Source organism: Schistocerca nitens, chromosome 7 (genome assembly GCF_023898315.1).
Source record: "Schistocerca nitens isolate TAMUIC-IGC-003100 chromosome 7, iqSchNite1.1, whole genome shotgun sequence".
NCBI lineage: Eukaryota > Metazoa > Arthropoda > Insecta > Orthoptera > Acrididae > Schistocerca > Schistocerca nitens.
Genome location: NC_064620.1, coordinates 148,876,167 through 148,898,348, shown reverse-complemented (window position 1 = coordinate 148,898,348; position 22,182 = coordinate 148,876,167). Strand labels below are relative to the sequence as shown.

The following is a 22,182-nucleotide window of genomic DNA, read 5'->3' as shown; positions in this document are numbered from 1 at the left end:
AAAATTTGTGTTTCATCGTCAACATTGTTGCTAGAATTGGAGTGGCAATCATTAAAACAAAGGTGTTTGTTGCGACAGAATCTTCTCTTTAAATTTCAATCACCAGTTTTCTCCTCCAACTGTGAAAACATTCTGTTGGCACTCACCCACATAGGGAGAAATGATCATCATGATAAAATAAGAGGAATCATGGCTCACACAGAAAGTGCTCATTTCTCCCGCGTGCTGTTCAAGGGTGGAATGGTAGAGAGACAGCTTGAAGGTGATTTGTTGAACCCAGGCACTTTATTGGGAATAGCAGAGTAATCACGTAGATGTAGATGGAGGTATCAGTGGAGGATTTTCAGTCTTTTCTAAGTTTAGCAAATATGTATATATCTTATATTTTTTGTGTACGCTAATCACTGTACATGCTTTTCTTTTCCAAATACCCAAGAAATCTGTACACTAAAGTAAAAAGTTCCGGCTCCTGATCTAAAATATGTTGTCTTCAAGGAAGTTCACTACAAATTATTCACCTCCTAAGCCTCTACAGATTCCAGTGTCATTAGCGTGTTGCTTTATATATCAATCTCAAACGCAAGCAAGACTGTTACGGAGATTAACAGTAATTATGAAGCACTTAGAAGACTAACTGCATAAAATTAGTGGTTATGAATGGTTCACTAGATATAATTAAAAGGATACACCTTTTTAACATGGCTTTTAATGAATATATGAAAAGGTAAAACAGTTTCAATGAATACCACAGGATGTCTTTTGTTTAATACTTGTAATACAAAACTGAAGCCAGTTTTTATGAACAATTTTAAATTAAATGACTCTTAATCAAAACATGATTTAATAAAAATTGGTAGAATTCTGATCTCTATATAAAATCATCTCAGGTAAATTTCATAAGAAATTTTAGTGCTTGTTACAAACACTGTAAAATTAAAACACTTGAAGCAACTGTGGCAAAATGACCAAGAGGAAACTGTGAAATAGTGTTAAATTGATGTGACTACAAAACCTGTCGTCTTGACAAACTGTTTCAATGGTAAGTATATCAATAATCCACATAATTAATACCCAACTAGTTGTAAAATATAGATCATTAAATGTATGTAACTCTCACCCTGAATGGCTAGTTGATTGGGGGAGGAGGGGGGGGGGATATTGCTTGATATCCAGAATTTAGAAAGTAAAGAGAATTGCACATATCTCAGTTTAACAGAGATCTTCAATCACTCAAATAAGACATAAATCAAAGAAAGACACAAGGACGTTGTGAAGATTTACAAACTTAATGACAATAATAACCAAATTCTGAACTAAAGCCACATATAACAAAACTGAGAAAATAAAGAGGCAACCTGCTTCCTTGTGGATACATAATTTTGAATTAGGGTACTGTTGTAAATCACATTAGCAATTTGCAATTTATAATTCTGGATAATGTAGATATATATGCATAAATGTCCATAAAACATTAGCACTTCAAAATGAGAAGCACTTAGGATCTACACTGAAAAACAGACAAGAATTTTTAAAGATAATGAGTAAATGTTTCTAACAGGAAAAAGCATTAAAATGTGTTCTACAACATGAAACCAATTACTGGTACCTACAGACTTAGAAACTATGTAACATTTCTCAACTGTTGTCATATTCACAGTTTGCAATGAACTCCAAATGCTTCAGTTGAGTTACAATGTAAAAATCAGAGAAAATACGGTAGCTTATGACATACTGCAATTGCTTTACAGAATAATTGGCTCAATATAACACAAGAAAAAAGAATGAAGTTTTACACGTTTTACATAATGAAAAATTGGGTTCAGATTAAAACAGGCTAATTCTAATTTATCCATTAGACGTATTTTAGATGCAATTAAAAGTAATGCTGCTTTCTCAAAAATATCAGAAATGCCATACAAGTATCTAGATTTTCAAACATTGAGCAATACACAATTGCCTGAATTCTCAATTCAACACACCATTCACAACATAGAGCAAAGTTGGAAACCCTGTTATGAATCAAACATCACTCTTGTATTTGGCATTCTGTAGAAACAGATTTACATAGGAAAAGATGGCTTTCGGATGTAATATGCAAAGAAACTGTTGCTTCTCAAATGAGGAAAAAAGTTTATTCGGACTAATCCTGATGGTTCAGATCACAGTAGTGCAAAATGATTATGAAAACATAATACTAATTAGAAAAATGTATTACAATGATTTATTCAGATTTTTCCAAGCACAGCATTCTTTTAATTCCAAAGGGAACACACACACACACACACACACACACACACACACACACACACACACTTAAATAAAATGAAGATATAATTGGTTTCTAAAGCATACAACAAAGGGTGGTTTTGTACCTCAATTTTGATATACTAGGAGTGCATAATAAATTCATTAAACTGCGTCATAAACACTATTCTCAATAATATTACTACCAAATCAATAACCAATGTCTCCCTTTTCAACAGACTACAAAATTGTTTAATTTACAATGACGTGTGCCTTCAGCAATGTACAAAAGGAACTTTCTCCCTGACACTTGTCTTTTGAGTTGATACATTTCAATTATGAAAATGAAAAACCAGTCTTTTGTATTAATGAAAATAGAAGTTGATTGAACAATAACACAGAATTTAGAAATGTAACATAAGCAAAGGATGAATAAAAATTTTCTTAATGTTGCAGTAAACTGATAAGAAGTAGCTTAATGGTAATACCTAATTTATCAGTACTGTTCCAAGCACGTGGAACTTTATATTTTTTTTTTATACCTTTTGAAAATCTTATATGTAACGACACCTACAAGTAAACAATCCAACACACACGCAATACTTTATGTAGCACTCACTCTTACATGTTGTGTGTCCATTTCTAAACTGACCTAACAAAAGAAGTAATATATACACAAAGACAGAACTAGCCTTAGTAACGTTACTCTTATGAGATACATGAGGCGATCACCATCAGCCAATGTTTTAGTTCATTTTACAGCAGTTTTATTTTTATAGAAAACAAAATAAATCTTACAACATTTCTCAGACGTATACAAATACACGCAAGCTTCAAAACACTCACGCTGAAGAAATAAATCTTATGTACAAAAGAAAAGCGAGGGTCAGCGAACGAGATAACACAACAGAATACCACATATTGACATGTTTAAAAAATGTAAGCTATATACTTATAGCAAATGAGATGGAACATCAAAAATGTTTGTTCAGTTTCAGCCCACAAAACAGGCTAGTGTATGTTTTACTTGCTTGTAACTTTGAGAGAGACAAATATATACAACAACAAAAATTGAAACACCAAAGAAAACTGCTACTTTGACAAGCAACGCCATACAGCATTTCAAATGCGCAACTGTCTGTATACTAGCTTCTCTGAATCTATTACTATTTTCTTCTACAGTTTAAACAATTAAAAAAGTCTACCACTCAAAAGACCAGTCGGTATTCAGTCATCCGAAGGTAGCTAATTGTAAACCGGGGGCAACTTCGGGTTCCACAGAGCTTAGAATAACTAAAGCCAGTCACAGCTCTAATATCTGCTTCTCAATATGGCAAATTTTGATGTCAGACCCAGTATTTAGAAGAAAAACAAAGTTTTATTGCTTGGTTTGCACTCTGATTTAACACAGACCACCATTACATGCTAGGATTCATCGAGTGTTACACCCTAACACCCTCCTAGCAAAAGGAATGATATTGCCACATTCCTACACCAGTCTAAAAATGCAGTCGAAACTATGGTATGTATGCAGAATGTGTACATACATACATGTATATATTATGTACATATAGATATATATGAATCCTTAAAGCAGACAGTACAACTTCAGAGTACAGTTTAATGCCTCGCCAGTTACAAGCTAATAAGAAAGTAAAAATCAACTGAAATCAAATCCAGTCACGTCATGCGAGACAGAGCTCTCGTGCAATAATCACGTGCTCTGTTTTACGACGATAACACCAGGACGTTGCTGCTGCAAGGCAGCTGTGGACGACAGGGGCCGCTGCGGCTGAGATGGAATGGGGTGCGAATGGAAATGCAAGAAGCCCTCAGCACTTCCACTAGTTGGACCCGTTCGATGGGTTGTCAGAGCCAGAGGAGCTTCTTGCGTAGGCTCGTCACTGATGAACTGGTCACCCTCCAAGTGACGAATGGCTTCCACAATGGTTTCCAGGTTTTGCCTCGATGTACTTGCAGCATACAGCCTGAGAAAAAGAAGCAGAAGGTATAAATACTGAATTTTTATATGTTTTATGTTACTGCAAAAAAAAAAGGGCGGGGGGAGAAGAGAGGAGAGGAATGATTCGACAAACGAAACAGTGTTACACAGAACAAAAAGTAGAAAACTGAGGAAATTACGTTACGTGAGGTGCTTTGTTGTGTGTCCCCTCCTCCAGTTCTTTGTAAGATGTGTCTTGCTAACAACTATATTAAGCAGCAAGAAAACCAGAGCATGCAATCTGTCCATTCTCTTGAGGCGACCCTCAACTATAGTCCCCTTGCCTTTTAATATAACAATACCAGATTCCACACGCCTAACTGCAGTTCCAACAGAATTAGGACTATGTGGAAAGAATTTTGTATCTGAAATGGCCCAGAAGGCCCTATATTTTTAACTTCCAATGAAAGTTTTTTGGCTCACCATTGACAACAAGCAGTTGATAATCGGCAACCTGTGTGTTTTTGTTGCCTGGAAACTAGGACACCGATTTAATACAATGGCACAAAAAGTGTTGGATTTGCCTTTTGCACTTATTAAAGGGGATGCAAATGCCAAATCAACATCTGATGCAACTAGACTTCAAGGACAGAAATTACATTGGATCAGCAATATACAAGGGGCTATCAAGACAATATTAGTTAAAACATCCATGAAAATTAAATCCGCTGTGAATAAAGATTAAATGGGACATGTGTCTAGATTAAACATAATATACTGGATGGTAATAAACTTGTGGAGTCTTGAGAGGCTATCAGTTGTTCCTCGCTGTGCAAGGAGACACTTTCAATTCATAAATGTTAAGGCGCAGCTTAGCAACAGTTGACGAACAAATTTGGATTTCTTATGTATTTTTGTGTTCAAGACTTAGATAATACAAAATAATAACAAAATTCTGCCAGGGACTGCTGATTTTCTATTAGATGGACAGTAAGACCCCGAATTCTACTGTCTACATGGTCTTATCACTTGATGCACATAAATCTTTTGTGGTGCCAGAATCTGACAAATTTATGCATATCAGGAGATGATGTGGGTCCTGCAAACCACTTCATGAAAAGGAGTCATCTTCAGTTGTGAAACCCTACTTCCTTAGGCTCGCCTTGCATTCTAACACTTCCGTGCCCAACTGGTTTGGTGCCTTCCGCGTCACATACCGCAAATGTCAGCTCAGAGCAGATTCCCCTTCAATGTTCTCCCAAACTCTTTCGGTCCACAAATTTCGCCATAATTCTGTTTGGCAAGTTCCAGGTGATGAACTATATATAAAGCTCCTACTGGGCCTCCAACTAGCCTTATGTGATTCATATTCCACACAAGGATGTTTGTAAGTGCCGAGGATCGATTTCCTACTTCCTTTTCTCCATTTCTGTTGCTGCTGTTCAGCAGATGTCAGCTGACACTATACCCATAATTTGGTAAACTTTGGTGACAGGAGCTGGTCGTAACAAGCCAATCCTGATGCATCCAGTCTCATTCAAGGCTATATCCTCTTACCTGCAGCAGAATACCCAGCACTATAGTGGCACGGCACTTGTACAGAGCACTTCTGGTTGTGAGCCCCAGGTGGTGCCACTAAGTTTACAGATGAATAATGTTTTGCGCAGATGCTTTTAGCTTTGCTTCTTGATAATGATCTTCGACTGTGAGACTATGAACCAACTTTACTTTCAGGTGCTTTGGAGTTTCATAGTGACACAGTTGTTGCCTCTCTCCAGACAATAGTTAACTTCCTCAAGGTTTCCCAATTTCTCAGACGAAAGGCACAGACCTGCATCTCTCTGGGATTTGGGTTTATATTGTTATCATAATACTTGCTGATATCTTCAAGGGTTGCTGTCAGCTTCATCTATACTTCCTCGATGGTTTTGCCTTGAGCTGCAGTTGCTGTATCACCTGCATAAGTTGTGTTCCAGGGTTCATGGGTTGAACATTTGTATTTATGTTGTACATCAGGGTTGTCAAAACTACCCTGAGGGAGACCATTCTTCAAGGCTCTCCATCAGCTCCTCTTATTAAGCAGTGTGACAAGAAAACTGTTTCACTGAAAACACTAGATGAACTGTGTTAAACAGTAGTTTTTTTTTGATTAAATATTCCTTTCTAATCAACTTCTGGCAGTTGGCTGTCATAGATGGGTGACAGATCTATGAAGGTCCCTGTTTTATCTTTTCCTCTTTCGTATCTTATGACTATGTAATAGATTAAGGATCCAACAACAGCACAACTTTTCTGGGTAGAATACTTTATAAGGTTTTCATGAACATGTTTTAAGATGTGACTGAGGATTAGCCTTTCCAAGACTTTAAACTGTTGTCAAAGAAGAGAAAATGCTAGGGAGTGTTTTGGATCCTTTCCAGGGTTCAGAACTACTACAGCTTTATCTTTCCACCAGATCTTAGGAACTTGTAATTTTTAAATGCAGATGTCCATTTAGATTAAAATCAATTGCTGTTACTGGCCCAAACACTTTAATTCATTTTGGCTTAGATCATCGAAGTTTGCAGCTTTACTATTCTCCACAGATTGGAAAACTATTTCCAGTTATTCAATGGTGAAAGGGGTACCAAGGCAATCTTCCACAGGAGGATTTCTTTTGTACTTACTGTTCTATTAGTCTTCCCATTCAGCAGTAATTGACGTGCAATATGACTGGGAGTTATATGATGACAGGCTTGGCAGAGCATTTGTTGGACCACTAAAGTTTCTTCAACTTCCATCACTTACTGGTGTTCCGTTTCAGGTCTAGTTAGGACACTGTAATACAGCATTTCTCTCTTAACTGATACAGCATTCAAAAGATCCTAGTCTGTCTGAATTGTTTCTTCATAGAATCAGTCAGCTTCAAATAGGTGTTTGTATTTCCGAAGGAGAGATCTTGAATTGTGGTAGAGTCCAGGGATGTAAGACATTCTGCAGCCCCTGGTGAAGTATCTATGAGAGGCAATTCTAATTTGATGAAACTATTATACATCTTTAGGTTCGGTTCAACATTTATGACTTTTTTTATTAAGTTCTAGGCAGAACTTTGCTCACTGTGTTAACTTACAATTAAATCTTCTGAAACTGGACATTTTCAAGCTTCACCACTGCTGCAGCACTGCAGGTAATTGGTCAGGCTGAAGGAGAGGCCCCAAAATTTTCTTCTTTGCATGCTGGGCAATGTGTTCACTGACGAAGATGTTACCTGGATTATAATTACCTCACCATCACCCACTATAAGAGGAGAATAGCAGCTTCGGATATACATCTACATATATACTCCGCTAGCCACCATGTGGTGTGTGTCAGAGGGCACTATTCGCGCCAGTCATACCCCCCCCCCCCCCCTTCTGTTCTACTCGCTGATCGTGCGAGGGAAAAACGACTGTCTGAACGCCTCAGTATGAGCTCTAGTTTCCCTTGTCTTTGAATGGTGATCATTGCGTGATTTGAAAATGGCGGTAAGAATATATGCTCTACATCTTCGGCGAAGATCAGATTTTGGAATTTAGAGAGCAGTCCCTTCTGTTTAGCGCGTCATCTATCTGCAAGTGTCTCCCACTTCAAACTTTCTATGAGATTTGTAACAGTCTCACAATGGCTAAATGTACCAGCCACAAATCTTGCAACTCTTCTTTGGACCTTCTCAATCTCTTGAATCAGACCCAACTGGTAAGGGTCCCATACAGATGTACAATATTCTAAGACTGGACGAACTAAAGATTGCAAGTATTTTTTTCTTTGTTGAAGAACTACATCGCTTCAGGATGCTACCAATAATCCACAATCTAGAGTTCTCCTTACCCGTTACTTGAGTAATCTGATCGTTCCATTTGAGATCATTTCGAATAGTCACACCCAGATACTTGACGGGTGTTACCACTTCCAATGACTTGGCGTTTATTTTGTACTCTTACATTAATTGGGATTTTCGCTTCGTCATAAGCAGTAGGTTACACTTACTAATATTGAGAGATAACTGCCAGTCATTACAGAAGCTACTTATTTTTTGCAAATCCTCATTGATTTGTTCACAACTTTCGTGTGTTACTATTTTCTTGCACTACAGCATCATTGGCAAACAGTCTACTGCCGCTGTCAATACCATCAACCAGATCGGTTATGTAAATCGTAAAAAGCTGTGGACCTATTACGTTGCCCTGGGGAACACGATGTTACGCTTGTTTCTGTTGAAGTCTCCCCATTCAGGACGACATACTGCTCTCTGTTTGTTAGAAAACTTTCTATCCAACCGTATGTGTCATCGGATAGACTGTAAGCGCCTACTTTTTGGAGCAAGCGACAGTGCAGAACAGAGCCAAACGACTTTCGAAAGTCGAGGAATATGGCATCAACCTGGGAGCAGGTATCTAGAGCCTGTTGTATATCATGCACAAACAGGGTCAACTGTGTCTCGCATGACCGCTGTTTCCTAAAACCATGCTGGTTTCTGCAGATGAGCTTCTCATGCAGATGAGCTTCTCAGACTCTAGGAAGGTCATTATCTCTAAATGCAAAGTATGTTACATGATTTTACAACAAATCTATGTCAGTGAAATTGGCCAGTAATTATGTGCATCCGATTTTTTACCCTTTTTACAAATTGCTATGACCTGGGCCTTCTTCCAGTCATGTGGAACTTTTCGCCTTTCCAACGATTCCTGGCAGATGATGGATAAGACTGGTGCTGTATTTGTAGCATAGTCAGGTATTAGTATCAGCCCAGTCTGTTCAGGCCATTCTTCGAGATACACTGATGTTGACATCCCAGCCATTTCCTTTATTTTTGGTCTTGAGTCCTGTGGTGCTCCTGATTTAGTAAAATGTCCAAGATGTTCAACTGCAGGTGCCAGACAATTTAACTTCTTTATCACATGGCATGCCTTCAATATTAACTGATATTTCTACGAGAGTTGGCGCTCAGTAATTAATATTTACGGTAGATTAGCTTAACCAAATTCGAACTAAAGATCACCCACTGAGATCAAAAATGTCACAGCAACTTACAGATTGGGTCAGATTATAAGAAGGATCTGGAAATATATGTACCTGGATTGTGGTGTGACATCATCAGAGGCAGCAGGCGGTGACGGAAGTCTTTCTACTTCGACCTTTGGTTCTGCTTTGATGGCAGCTTCCAGAACACTTGGTAGCCTCTGTGGCTGTGGAGTTGGAGGTGGTGTCGGTTCACGCACTTGTGGTGCTGGAGGTGGTGGTGGGGGTGGTGATGGAGGTGGCAACCCTAAGATGGGCGACGGGGATCGCGAAGTAACCACTTGTAGGTGTGCAACAGCAGCTGCCGTTTCCTGGAGATCCTGGATAGTTGCACCAATAACAGGGACACTGCCACTGCCACTGGTGACCACCTGCACAGAACAATACCAGTGTCACTCCATTTTATCAACAGACATATTAAAATAAATTTTTCTCGACCACAAAGTTAGCACTATTTCACAAGACAGACGTATCTGCACTTGTTGACATAGGATTCCTAACCCTCCAGTAGTTGTGCCAAGACTCATAACATTAGTAGTTGCTGCAGACTGTCAGTCAGCTAACAGTTTTATAAGTAAAAACCAACAACATAACTTTAAATATATAATTTAGTACATTTAAATTTTAATGACAGGATGGAATTCCATGTGTTCCGAAAAAAGCTGATATGACAATAGGTACACAAAACCTCTTCGTCTACTCCAGCGTCTTGGGTTGTCAGCAGCATGTACTACTAAAGCATGGATACCTTCAATATTCAGTAGGAAATATGAACATAGGCAATCAGTGAGTGAGTGCGTGCAGAGGAGGAGGAGATTAGTGTTTAACATCCCATCAACAATGAGGTCATTAGAGACTGAGCACAAGCTCGGGTTAGGGAAGGGTGAGGAAGGAAATCGGCCATGCCCTTTCAAAGGAATCATCCCGGCATTTGCCTGAAACGATTTAGGGAATTCACGGAAAACCTAAATCAAGATGGCTGGAGACGGATTTGAACCGTCATCCTCCCGAATGCGAGTCCAGTGTGCCAACCACTGCGCCACCTCGCTCGGTAATCAGTGAGTGTTTCTGACACTTTGTCAATCTCTTCATCAATTTTTTTATCATGGTGGGTACTGGGTAGAAGTAAAACATTTTTCCTGTTCTTAGGAGTAAATGATACAAGAGTACAACATTTTCTGAACGCAAATTTGAACCCTCTGGATGCTTACTTGGTTTCGTGAATTCAAGTGACAATGCCATTAACTGACCTGTCCCTAGCAAAACAATCTGACATACAGTAACTCCACAATAATAAGAAACTCCTAGAGAAATGAGTATAATTGGCTATAATGGCTCCCTTTTACTGTTTCTCCAGAAGTCAAAAATGCAAATCATATCAACTGCTGCTGCTTGTGCAGGATAGTCACTCCACTGTTCTTGATTATTTCACCACTGCTGCTCTAAACAAAACAAAACAAAACAAAGGAGTAACACAGTACTGCTGACAACAGGAAGGTACTCAGGTCATGTGATTCCTAGGTCCAAAGAGATGAAAAGAAAGGGAATAAATCCATTCGTGGGGAATGAACATGCGAATATTGCAGGGTTAAAGATAATGTTTAGACTGTACAACTTAACAATGATATTCTGTAGTCCGTTCTGTGTAATGTTTCTGGTAATTATCTACTGACCTGGTGAGGGGTGGGAGATTCATGATGATAGTGAAGAGTAACTTGATGTGAGAGATCCCTCAATTGTTTGGGATACAACTGACTTTCCAGTGCGCGGACCTGGTCCTCTAGACGCATTCGAAGTTTACGCTCTCTATCCAAAGAGAGCCTCAGTTCTATGAGGTCGCGTTCACGACTTGCTTCGGCTGCAGAAACGGCGGCTCCTCCGGGGACTGGTGCTGGCTCTGGAGACATGCTACCGATGCCTTCATCTGATGACTCACTGACAACGACCATACCTGTAGATAAAATGAGAAGGTGTTGTAGAGAAATACAAGCTTTGGAAATACAGTTTCCTAAAATACTGTTCATTGAAAAAATCTTTCTAGGATACACGTTTCTTACTATTTGTCCATTAACTAATTAATTAATTATTTACTAAATGAATAAACACTATTTTTAAATGATTCTAGACAACAATTACCTACTGATGATTACGATTAAGAAGAAGAAGAAGAAGAAGAAGAAGAAGAAGAAGAAGAAGAAGAAGAAGTGGCAGGATTCGAACCTGCGACCGTAGCAGTCGTGCAGTTCCAGACTGAAGCGCCCAGAACCGCTCGGCCACACCGGCCGGCCCCACCCGTCTACATCAAGTCCTGTCAACTTTAATTCTAGAGTATTACAATACCAACCAAAGTTATACTCACTCGATTCAATTTTCCTGCGCTTGACTGATGCAGTTTGCTCATGCTGACCCTCCTGCCTATTCAGTAACCTTTTCAGGTGACAATTCTGAGACAGTAGGCTAGTTTTTTCCTGTTCTAATTGGTATATATACTCTGCGGTCTGCTGAAGGATGGCAGCCTAGAAAAATGATAAAAAAATAGGTCATAAATTTATGGATTACAGAAAATAGAAATATTTGCAATAGCATCTTTTTCACGAGTGGTAAAAATTTCAGAAAGTCAATTCAATTGCCGATGACCTGATGTTATGGGGAAATTGCGAGAAGGAGGTGCAAGAGCAGTTAGATGTATGGGAGGCAACGGCAGCACAATATGGAATGCATTTCTCTGCAAAGAAAAGTGAAATAATTGTCACAACAAGGAAGAAGAATAGGCCAAATGTGGATATAACTTGTGGAGGGGAAAAACTACAAGTGGTAGAGAACTTCAAGTACCTGGGAAGCATGATTGAAAGTAAGGGGGGAAACGCAATGGAAATAAATGAAAGGTGCAGAAAAGCAGGGCAGTTCTACAAATGCATTAGGGGGCTTATTTCGAGCAAGGAGGTGCCACAGAAATCCAAGGGAATTATATACCGAACATACTTTGTCCCCATATTGACATACGGAAGTGAGACATGGGTAATGCACAAAAGCGACAAAAGTAGAATACAGGCTAGTGAAATGAAGTTCCAGAGGAGCAGGTTGAGTGTAACAAGACGAGACAGATTGCGAAATGTGTATGTGATGGAAAGACTAAAGGAGGAACCAGTACAGGACAGGATGGAAAAATCAAGACTGCAGTGGTATGGACACATGAAGAGAATGGATGAGGGAAGAATTCCAAAGAGGATGTTTGATCTGCAACTGGAGGGGAAGAGGCCCAGAGGAAGACCAAGAGATAGATGGGTGAAGGGAGTGAAGGAATGTGTGACGAGAAGAGGAGAGAACTGGACGAAGGTGGAAGAGGGGGAATGGTGGAAAGACAGAACACAATGGAGAGGCTTGTGTTCCCGACAGACCCAGCCAGTGGCTGGAAACTGTCCAAGATGATGATGATGATGATGATGATGAATTCAATTGCTTTATAATCTCGAGTCCAATGCACCAGTATGAAAAATTTAACATTAAAATGATATACATGAAATATATTAGTACCAGAACTGATTAGGAGGTACTCCACAGTACTTCACAACATGAAGTTCACACTATATGGATGAAAGACGCATTCTGTGGCTGTCTGTAGTTGTATGCCAGATTTTTGTTTACCACTAAATGGCAAGCATGTTTGTGCTCAATTTATACACTGTTTTTATTATGGTCTTTTTTTTTTACTGTAACCTGTAAATTAATTTACAAACCCTTGAAAACCAATTGACTTTTAAAATAGGTCCTGTGACACTTCATAGTAATTCCCCTTAGACATCAGCTTTTGTTTAATTACTTTTAACATCAGATGACTGCCGAGTATCGATATAATGCAGCTGTCAGCAAGACGATGCAGCTTCCATCTAAACTGGACACCTTTTTTGAATGATCTTGTGGCACAAGAATTCATTTCTGCTTCTGTACTCCACAAGCTACCTGACAGTGTGTAGCAAAGGCTACTTTGTGAAACATCGTCAATTCCCCATTTCGTATGTACCAGTCGCATACGTTTGTACAAAGAGTTATTGCTGGTAAACATCCATGTGGGCTTGAATCTCTCTAATTTCATCTTTGTGGTCTTTCGCAAGATATATGAAGGATGAAGTAACAAACTGGCTAACTCTTCTCTCACAATTTTTAAAGTAGACCATACTACGAGGCAGATAGTGTCTCTTGCAGCATCTGCCACAGGAGTTGAATGACCATCTCAGTGCTGCTTTCGTGCTTACTAAATAAACCTGTAACAAAATGTGCTGTTGCTCTTTGGATATTCTCTATTCCTTCTATCACTCTTGCCCGGTACGGATGCAAGACCGATGAACAATATTCAAGTAATGAGTTTTGTAAGCCACTTCCCTTGTCGATGGGCTGCACTTCGTGAGGATTCTTCATTTTATGCGGTTGTTCCACTTCAAATCAACCCGCATTAATATTCCTACAGATATGGGAGTAACTGCTTCCACAGACTGCTCTGTAATCGTGTAATCATACGCAGGGTTTTGTCACACCAGTCTGTAAGCCTTCTTAAACTTAAAGACAGCATGACGTGTAAAGGAGAATATTCTTAGTAGATATAAGAACGATGTGTGCGTGCGTCAGGTTGTGCCCACGGAGGTACAGCTGTCGTAAGAGGTCGCAGCTGCACTCGCTGTAGAGGCAGGTGGCTGCTTCGTCCTCCTCCTCCACCTCTCTTGCCTTTGCCACCAGGTGTAAATCTCCTCTTCACTAAAGCCCCCCCCCCCCCCAACGGTTTTGTTACGCATTTGTTCGAGATCGTCGAGACTATTAGATGTATGTTTCGAGCACTCCAAACCATGGCAAGCTACAAATAATTATTCTCATTTTTTAAAACCAGAAAATTATTAACTGTCGACATTGCCAATGAATAAAAAAGGAATAGATTTTCAATTTTATTACATGATAAAACGAGAGAATTTTTTTGTTTGGCTGGCCCCTTTAATGTCGCCATCGAATAGTTGTACCCTTTCGGTTACCAAAACCGAAGAGGTAATGAATCCACTATCGTGATTATTTGTGACAGGCAAGATTTGAAGCGCATGGGTGGAAACCTCAACCACAGCTTCTTAACGGATTATCGCGGTGAATGATGCAAATACAGAAAAGCTATTTTCGCCTGTCTTCAACTTTCTTGATATCTTGTATTTCGGCTTAGTCCGAGTCTTCGTGTCTCGACATCCACGCGGCGGGTGTTCGAGGCTGTTGAGGAACCAGATACCGGTCCTGGGGTTCAGGCTTAAAGCCAAGCGGCGGGACACAGTTGCGAGGGTCGAACCGCGGCCTTCCGCCCAGCTTCAGTTGCTCGCCGGACCTTGTAGGGCGACCGCGTCACATACACGACGACGCAGCGCTCCTGTGACCGCACGCACGCACAAAAGGGTCTGCAGCTCAATGGCTACGGTCGTATAAACGAAGAAAACGTCATATGAGAGTCAGAAACGACGTGTTTTTCAGAATCAACTACACATCCCAGCAGGTTTAAACCTTATCACACCGCAAGTTAGTTACCTGAACAATGGAACAAAAGTTGACACCGAGTGGGCATTGAAAAATTAAATGGGTTTTCCGACAATATTTATTTATTTATTTTTTTAATTCTGTGAATAGGCACACAACAAACGACTCTACCTGGGCACACGGTGTACTGTAAACATTGTGCGGAATTCAATAAACTTATGAACAAGCAACTTTTACAACACAGCTGCCGCGTATTTCGAGTACAACCATAAACCATTAGTAGCCGTCATCGGTCGAATATCATGGGTGGATGTTAAGGGAGGAGTCAACGAGGAAACCCAACACGGGTTTCAAATTTCTTGTGAACGTAATAGTTCATGGCCTCAATAAACCTGCGTACATAGATTGTCTGTGTTTTGGTTACCATGTTCCGAGCTACCGCAGACCAGTTAAACTAAGTTTATTATCGTCGCTCTTATACTGTAACATTTTGTAATTATATTATGGCATTATGTTCAATTGAAGTAACGCGGTATGCGGCAGCGAATCCAAATAGGACACACTTTTAACGCGACTTCAACGGTGCACGTGTGAATCTAGGAGATTTGAAATCGCCCTCTAATTCTGCACGAAATCTACAGCAGAAAGTAGTATCGCGTATGTGCATTGCGCGTAAGTATCTGACATGTATCACTACGTGGTAAAGGTCTACTCTATTAAATTGTGTTCAGTGTCTTGGGAATTTCCAACTATATTTCAGCACAAAATTCAGAAAAGTGTGCGCCGTATTTGATTTGATAATCATTCCGCCCTCCGGGAAAAACGCACCTCTCACGCTGCGTCTGGAAGCAAGGCAGCGGCGGCCCTTGTCAGAAGAACTCTGCGCACCGCCGTGACGACTGAGTGACACGCCGCGTGTCACAAAGGCGGCTGCGCCCCACCCTTCAGGGGGCAGCGAAAAAAATACGGGCCGCGCGCCGTAGCGGCAGGTCAGGGAGGCCAGGCACAGCAACTCATTCACGCCGGCGACGCTCGGCTCGACACTGCTGTCCGGCTGCACCCGCACCCCACGCCCACACCCAGCCGAGGCAGCCAGGAGATTTTTCCGAACGCAAGAATCGAGCGCACGCGTTGCAAAGTAACATAATGATCTCCTCCGTGGCAACTAACACGTGTTCCGAAAACATCGATTACGTGAAACCCAACTCGCACTTTTCTCACGCGACTTACTGAATACTCTAGATCGTAGAGGTCGTCAAGTGGAATTTGTGGCTGAAATGAGGATATTTTAGTAGGGAGGGTGCAGCACATTATCTTGGATAAATGTCAACAGATGAAGCTAACCTCGGGTTTGCCCCAGGGAAGTGTGTTAGGACCCTTGCTGTTCATGTTGTATGTTAGTGACCTTGCGGACAATATTAACAGCAACCTCAGACTTTCTGCAGATGATGCAGTTATCTACAACGAAGCAGTCAGACCTTCATAAGATTTCGAAGTGGTGCTATGATCAGCAGCTTGCTTCTTTAAATGTTTGAAAATGTCAAACTGTGCACTTCACAAAAAAGTAGCATCCTACGAATATAACATTAGTTAAGTCTAACTTGGACTCTCTAAACTCGTACAAGTACTTGGACGTAACACTTCGTAGGGGCATGAATTGGAATGATCACATAGGCTCAATCTTTGGTAAAGCAACTTGCAGGCTTCGGTTTGATAGAATGCGGAGGAAATGCCGTCACTCGAGGGGGATTGGTTACAAATCACTCGTCCGACCCATCCTAGATTACTCTTCGAGTGTGTGGGGACCCTTACAAAAAAAGGGACAACTTCTACGGAGAAGAGCAGCACGAACGGTCAACAATGTCTGACCGGTGGGGGAGTGTCATCGAGATTCTCAGCCATGCATTCCGCAGTAGTTTGCTGGGTATAGATGTAGACATTTCCCGCAAACTTAGTTACTGACTTTTTCCTTACGCACCTAACGCTGCAGTTACGTAGATGCAAACGTACATGGCAAACACGTGGGCGGTTTCGTACAGAAATAGGCTTCAGGTGTATGTAATTCAGTTCTCTAATAAAAATGAAATTAACATTGGCATTGTTGGCCGGGAGGCTCCATGCGGGGAAGTTCGGCCGCCGAGTAGAAGTCTTATTTCGGTCGACGCCACATTGGACGACTTACGTGCCGGTGATGATGATGATGATGATGATGATGATAACACCCAGTCCACGAGCGGATAAAATCTCCAACCTTGTTCGGGGCGGATGTCCCATGACGCTTGCTGTAGTTCATCGCTGATCCATTCACTTTTTTTCTTTTTTTTTTATTACAGAGGGCAGATAAGCCTCTGACCGAACACGCTGAGCTACCGTGCCGGCGCCACCCAGCTAAGCAGACTGACAGTTTTTCTGATGTTGGTACACGTCAGATAACAACGAAAAGTTCGTCGCCAACACAATTGCATCCTATATTGTTGAAAGTTTATTTGGGGATCATCGTTTTAATTTCAACAATCAAACATGCTCATATTTCTCTTCAAGTCCTATGTGAAGGTCATCACAAGTGCCACAAAATTGTATATATAAGCTCACATGGTACTGGATAAATGACATTTAAAGACTTATGAAAGATTATTGCATTTTCACATGAACTTACACTGAAAATTCTTTGTGCCAGTTAATCAATCTGCATTGAATGTACACTAAAAAATGGACCTTTGCAGCATTTGGAGAACATTATGCAACTGATTTTGTGCGTAGGCTTGACACTGTAGCTGAAATGAACGCCCACACAAAAAAACAATACATATTCTTTTTTGTAGGGGTGGGGGCGGACTGAGGGCTCCTAGTGGTGCTTCACAGTACGCAGTAATTTAGTCCAGTGACTGGTCGTTAATTATGCTTTGTGCTGAGTATTCGATACAGTGAAGTGAGAAGTACAGCCCATCCTCCCCCACCCTAGTACGTGGTTCGGCGAAATGAGCCGTCGTCATAATCACTGGCTGTTACTGCTCGAGGGGGACGTAAAATTACTACTGTCCAAAACGGCAATGCTGCAGGGTAGACTGCTTGATACGCACATTCGCGCGGCAGTCAACACTTTACCAATAACTAAACCATGCCGCTCCACTTGTTGCTTCCTCATATTCAGACACACTTAGTTATTCGCTACTGGATTCAATTACTAGCCTAGTGTGCACTGTGACTTCCACTTACCCTTAGGATTCACAACGGCAATGGAGCGTTAGGCAACTCTTCTGTACACCGACTACAATCAGCATCGTGACTAAGCTTACTGTAGCATATCTGCTGTTAATTTGGGATGTAAATGTATGATTTATCAGACTCAAATGACCAAAGGGTTCTGAACGTAGCACGGCATTTTCCCAACGGTTCCAGCTCTGATTTTGTGTTCGTGTACAGTGGAGATATCTTGGTGCGTAAGACTTTGTATATTATGTTTAGACAATGTGGACCTGACGTTTTACTGAGTTTGGAGTTAACATAGAAAACCACTGGCTCTCGTCCTAGTCACATCCCTCAGAACACCCCCAACTGTTGATCACAATGTTATGGTGAATTAAAAAAAAATATTTGGGACGAAAATGTGATGGAAAATGCTTCTGGCTTTGTTGCCTTATTTGGTTAGAATATATTCTACGCACTTGCTGTTCCGACTGTATGGCGTCTTTTGAAAGTATTATCTTATACGGAAAGTACTGTGGCCCTGCCAAATGGACAAGTGATCTGATGGCAGACCTCTCCCTTCTGATGTTTGGGAAATTTGTGTTCGGTAATAAAAACGGAGTTAAAATTTTTTTAAAAATCGGGTATCATCCTGTTTAAAATGGCATAACAGACATCCGTTTTACATGCCGAGCACGGCGCGGGTGATAAGGCGGCACGTGCTCCTGTTGCTGGTGGAATAATTAAGTAACGGTATTATATGGAAACAAAACAATGTATTTCGGTACTACACCACGAATTTTGAGCGTGGCAATCTGCACGAGCCTACTGCATACTGAGTCGTAAATATATTAGCAGAAGTTACTCATGACACTGAACGCGCCCGGCACAGTTTAACCACCTATTATGGGAAAGTATACGGCTGGCGCGTCTGTTTCCACGCTATCGTAATCCACACAGCGCATCCTAGTGGGACTGCAACCTCACGGCCACTGCTGCCAACCGCACCACCTGACACTTCCCCGCCGCGGCGGGCTGGCGCGCCAAGGTCACGGGCACTATTGATAACGGCGGGGAGGCGGTCGTTGGCGGCGTTACGCAACGGCCACCAGCGGCGGCACGGCGCACCCAAACAGCAAACTGCGGCGGCGGCGGCTTGCCTCTGCTCTCGTGGGCCGTGCCGCCGCTCCTAATAATAGCACGCCACTTCCCGTCGGCTGGCTCCTAGGGGCTCGGCCCCTTTCACGCGCCTCACTGCGGCGCCCACGCAGACGCGAGACGCGGTACTCTTCGAGTCTCTAATGTTTTTATATCTCTGAGAAACCGCCAACGGAATAATTTTCTTTGTTAGGAGGCCTCCACTCTTGTTATATCGATTCACGTTTCCTACATCCGATCAGTTCTGAACGATATGAAACCATCATTGAAGTCTGCTCATTAACGCCGCAAACAAAAAGAGAATCTATTCTAAATTATTCTTCAAGTGAAAGTATGGTACACAACGAAAATGTTTTGCTTAATAGGAGCCTATTTATAATGAGAAAAATTTACATTTTGCTTCATTATAATGATTCAAGGGGGTGAAATGGAGTAGAAGAAATAGACATGAGAACACATGTACAACATTTAACAGTTCACAAAGTAACTGGCAAACTTTTACAATATACATTGAACATGAGCAACTCGGTGGGGAGCAACTAGTGTGGGGAGGCACGGAGAACTTTATCCAGTAGAAGGAAGGGCGACAGATGTACAACATTCAACAGTTCACAAAGTAACTGGCAAACTTTTACAATATACATTGAACATGAGTAGCTCGGTGGGGAGCAACTAGTGTGGGGAGGCACGGAGAACTTTATCCAGTAGAAGGAAGGGCGAGACTCTAATATTGCCATATTTTATACAAATAATTTGGCCAGTCTTTAGCCATGTTATGCCACAAGCACTAAATTTTATACGCGACATAGCAACTTCTTATATTCCAGAAACTTGATGTTATCCATTGTGTGTAAGAATTCTGTAATAATAAAAACTCTGTGCTCCACATTCCAGGGGTAGGAGGGTGGGGCCAACAGCGCGAGGGTGCTGTAAGTACCCACTTTGCGTCCTGCGTCCCTCCCCCCTTCTCAGCAGCCCACGTGGATTACACGACGCCGAACCTCATGGTTGAAACGAACCTCATGGTTGAAACGATGCTAAGAAAAAAAATTCATATTTTCGGTGACTCCCTGCCCAATCCCCACTCTTTCAACAGCGAAGAAAAAAAACTTAAACTTTTTTAAAATTACAGTCTCTGCCGGCAGGCTAGCACGAAAAGCCAATTACACTTACTTTTTCGTTTTTTTCCTTCACTTCTGTCCGCAACTGGTTCCTCTCACTCTTAGCTGTCTTTGGGTAAAATCCGTCAACTTTTTTCACCCGGAGACATGATGCGAATGCGACTCATCAAGACAGGCGTATAGCCGACAACACCAATACTCAAATTTTACCTCCATAAGTCCCTGCCTAGTCTCTCTCTCTCTCTCTCTCTCTCTCTCTCTCTCTCTCTCACACACACACACACACACACACACACACACACCTTACTTCAGTCAATTTCACTACCATAGAATGCGAATTGTTACTCGTAATTACATTTCTATTGGCTCCGAGAAAAATAAAACAATTATTAAAATTCAAACATCCTGATGATCGGCCAGTCAAGCAAGTGACAAGTACTTAACGCAAGGCTGCGTACTCTTTTCAGATTATTTACCGAATTTTTTCATCGCTAACACTGAAACATTAATGCGAGAAAAAAAAAAAAAATAATTTCCGCAAGGACCTTGCGTGAACACAGGACGTTAACTTACCGAAGATGGGGAAAACTAACTCGCCTTCGCTGGAATGTTTTTTTCCTTGCATTTTTAATTCAGTTTCTTAAAACTAGGTTAGTGCACGCAACATCGACTTCTAAAATGAGCTACTACTACTGCACTTGTCTAAAAGTATGGACTTATTTTTAACGCGGGAGCCTAATGCAGTTTGACGGACGGTGACTTTCCCTGGACAACGGATTGGCGAGGTCTGACTATGTCAGCCTATTTTACGTTGGATATAACAACAAACGGACAAAAACGCCCATCGATTAGGGAAAAAAACCAGTTGACATGTACTAGCAAGGAAATTAAATCCACACAGCTTCTGTGCAGAAATGAGACAGTGATGCAACTTTGCTGAAATAATCAGACTACTTTCAGAGGAAACGGACGCTGCACTCCTTTCCCACGCGGCAGTCCCGGCGCGCACAGCTGTGCTACACGCCCGGTCCGACTCGGCGCCGGAACCCAGCGTGGCGGCCGCCCGCTGCTGGCTGCGATGTGGCAACGGCGGCGCGGCGCCAGGTGAAGGAACTAACGTCCTTCTGCGGCCGTCCCGTCCCTTCCCTTCCCTTGCCATCGCTTCGCGTCGCGCTACACTGCAGTCGGCCGACGCCGCAGCCGTTGCACCACCCAAGCGCTACCAACCATGGAGGTCGAACTTTTGCCGTTCTGTGAGTGCATCCTCCTGCGAGCACGCCAGGTGCTGCAACTACACCGAGAGTTAAATGACACTACCCAACATCAAGTTTCACCACAGAGAGGCACCCTCCCTCCCAATTTGTCAAATGAAACAATATTTTATTCTGTATCCCTACCACACATGACTAACTGCAGGTGTGATTTAAACTGGTGTTCATGAAGGTAGCTATGAAACCAGCTGCGCTTTCAATCTGACACAATTCAAACTCTCTCACTCTCTCTGGTCATTTGTAGTAGTACATGATCTATCATGTACTTGCGACGGGACTTAAGAATGATCAACACCGAATACCTAGCTAAACGGACAGAAATTCGTCGGAATACTCTATTTCCTAGGTACGCTTAAAATGAAATGAAAGACGCTCTTGAATGTCGGTTGGGGTAACTGATTACATACCGGTGTGGAAATAACTAACGCTGGCAACCACAGACTACACATAGCCCTCTCACTGACTGTATTAATCACTTTATTTATTTATGTACAGCAATTATTGTAAGAGAGTACGAAGTTATATACGGCAAACGTTGATACAAGGAAGTGGCTTTGCCAACGTAAAGCGCACATACACACGCGAATACACAATTTCTTGGGCCTGTTAAACATGGGAAAGTGCACGATGCAGTTGTGCCGTACTCGGCTCGTACTCCGCTAGTAGTCGCGCCACGGTAGTGACGTCAGGCGCCGGGTCGATGGGCGCCACGAGTGACGTCACG

At 41.6% G+C, this 22,182-nt stretch overlaps 1 protein-coding gene across 4 annotated transcripts in view; it reads right to left on the bottom strand.

Moving 5' to 3' along the window:
- Positions 1–752: 752 nt before the first annotated feature.
- The window catches only part of LOC126194773 (transcription factor AP-4), a 92,724-nt gene continuing 71,294 nt past the window's right edge, over positions 753–22,182 (bottom strand). For all 4 annotated transcript variants that reach the window (XM_049933062.1, XM_049933064.1, XM_049933065.1 and 1 more), the window contains exons 3-6: positions 11,583–11,739; positions 10,897–11,174; positions 9,278–9,594; positions 753–4,232 (exon numbers count right to left, since the gene is read on the bottom strand). In XM_049933062.1, the coding sequence (XP_049789019.1) occupies positions 3,959–4,232; positions 9,278–9,594; positions 10,897–11,174; positions 11,583–11,739 (1,026 nt within the window). In that variant the 3' untranslated portion in view covers positions 753–3,958. The remainder of the gene's footprint in view (positions 4,233–9,277; positions 9,595–10,896; positions 11,175–11,582; positions 11,740–22,182) is intronic.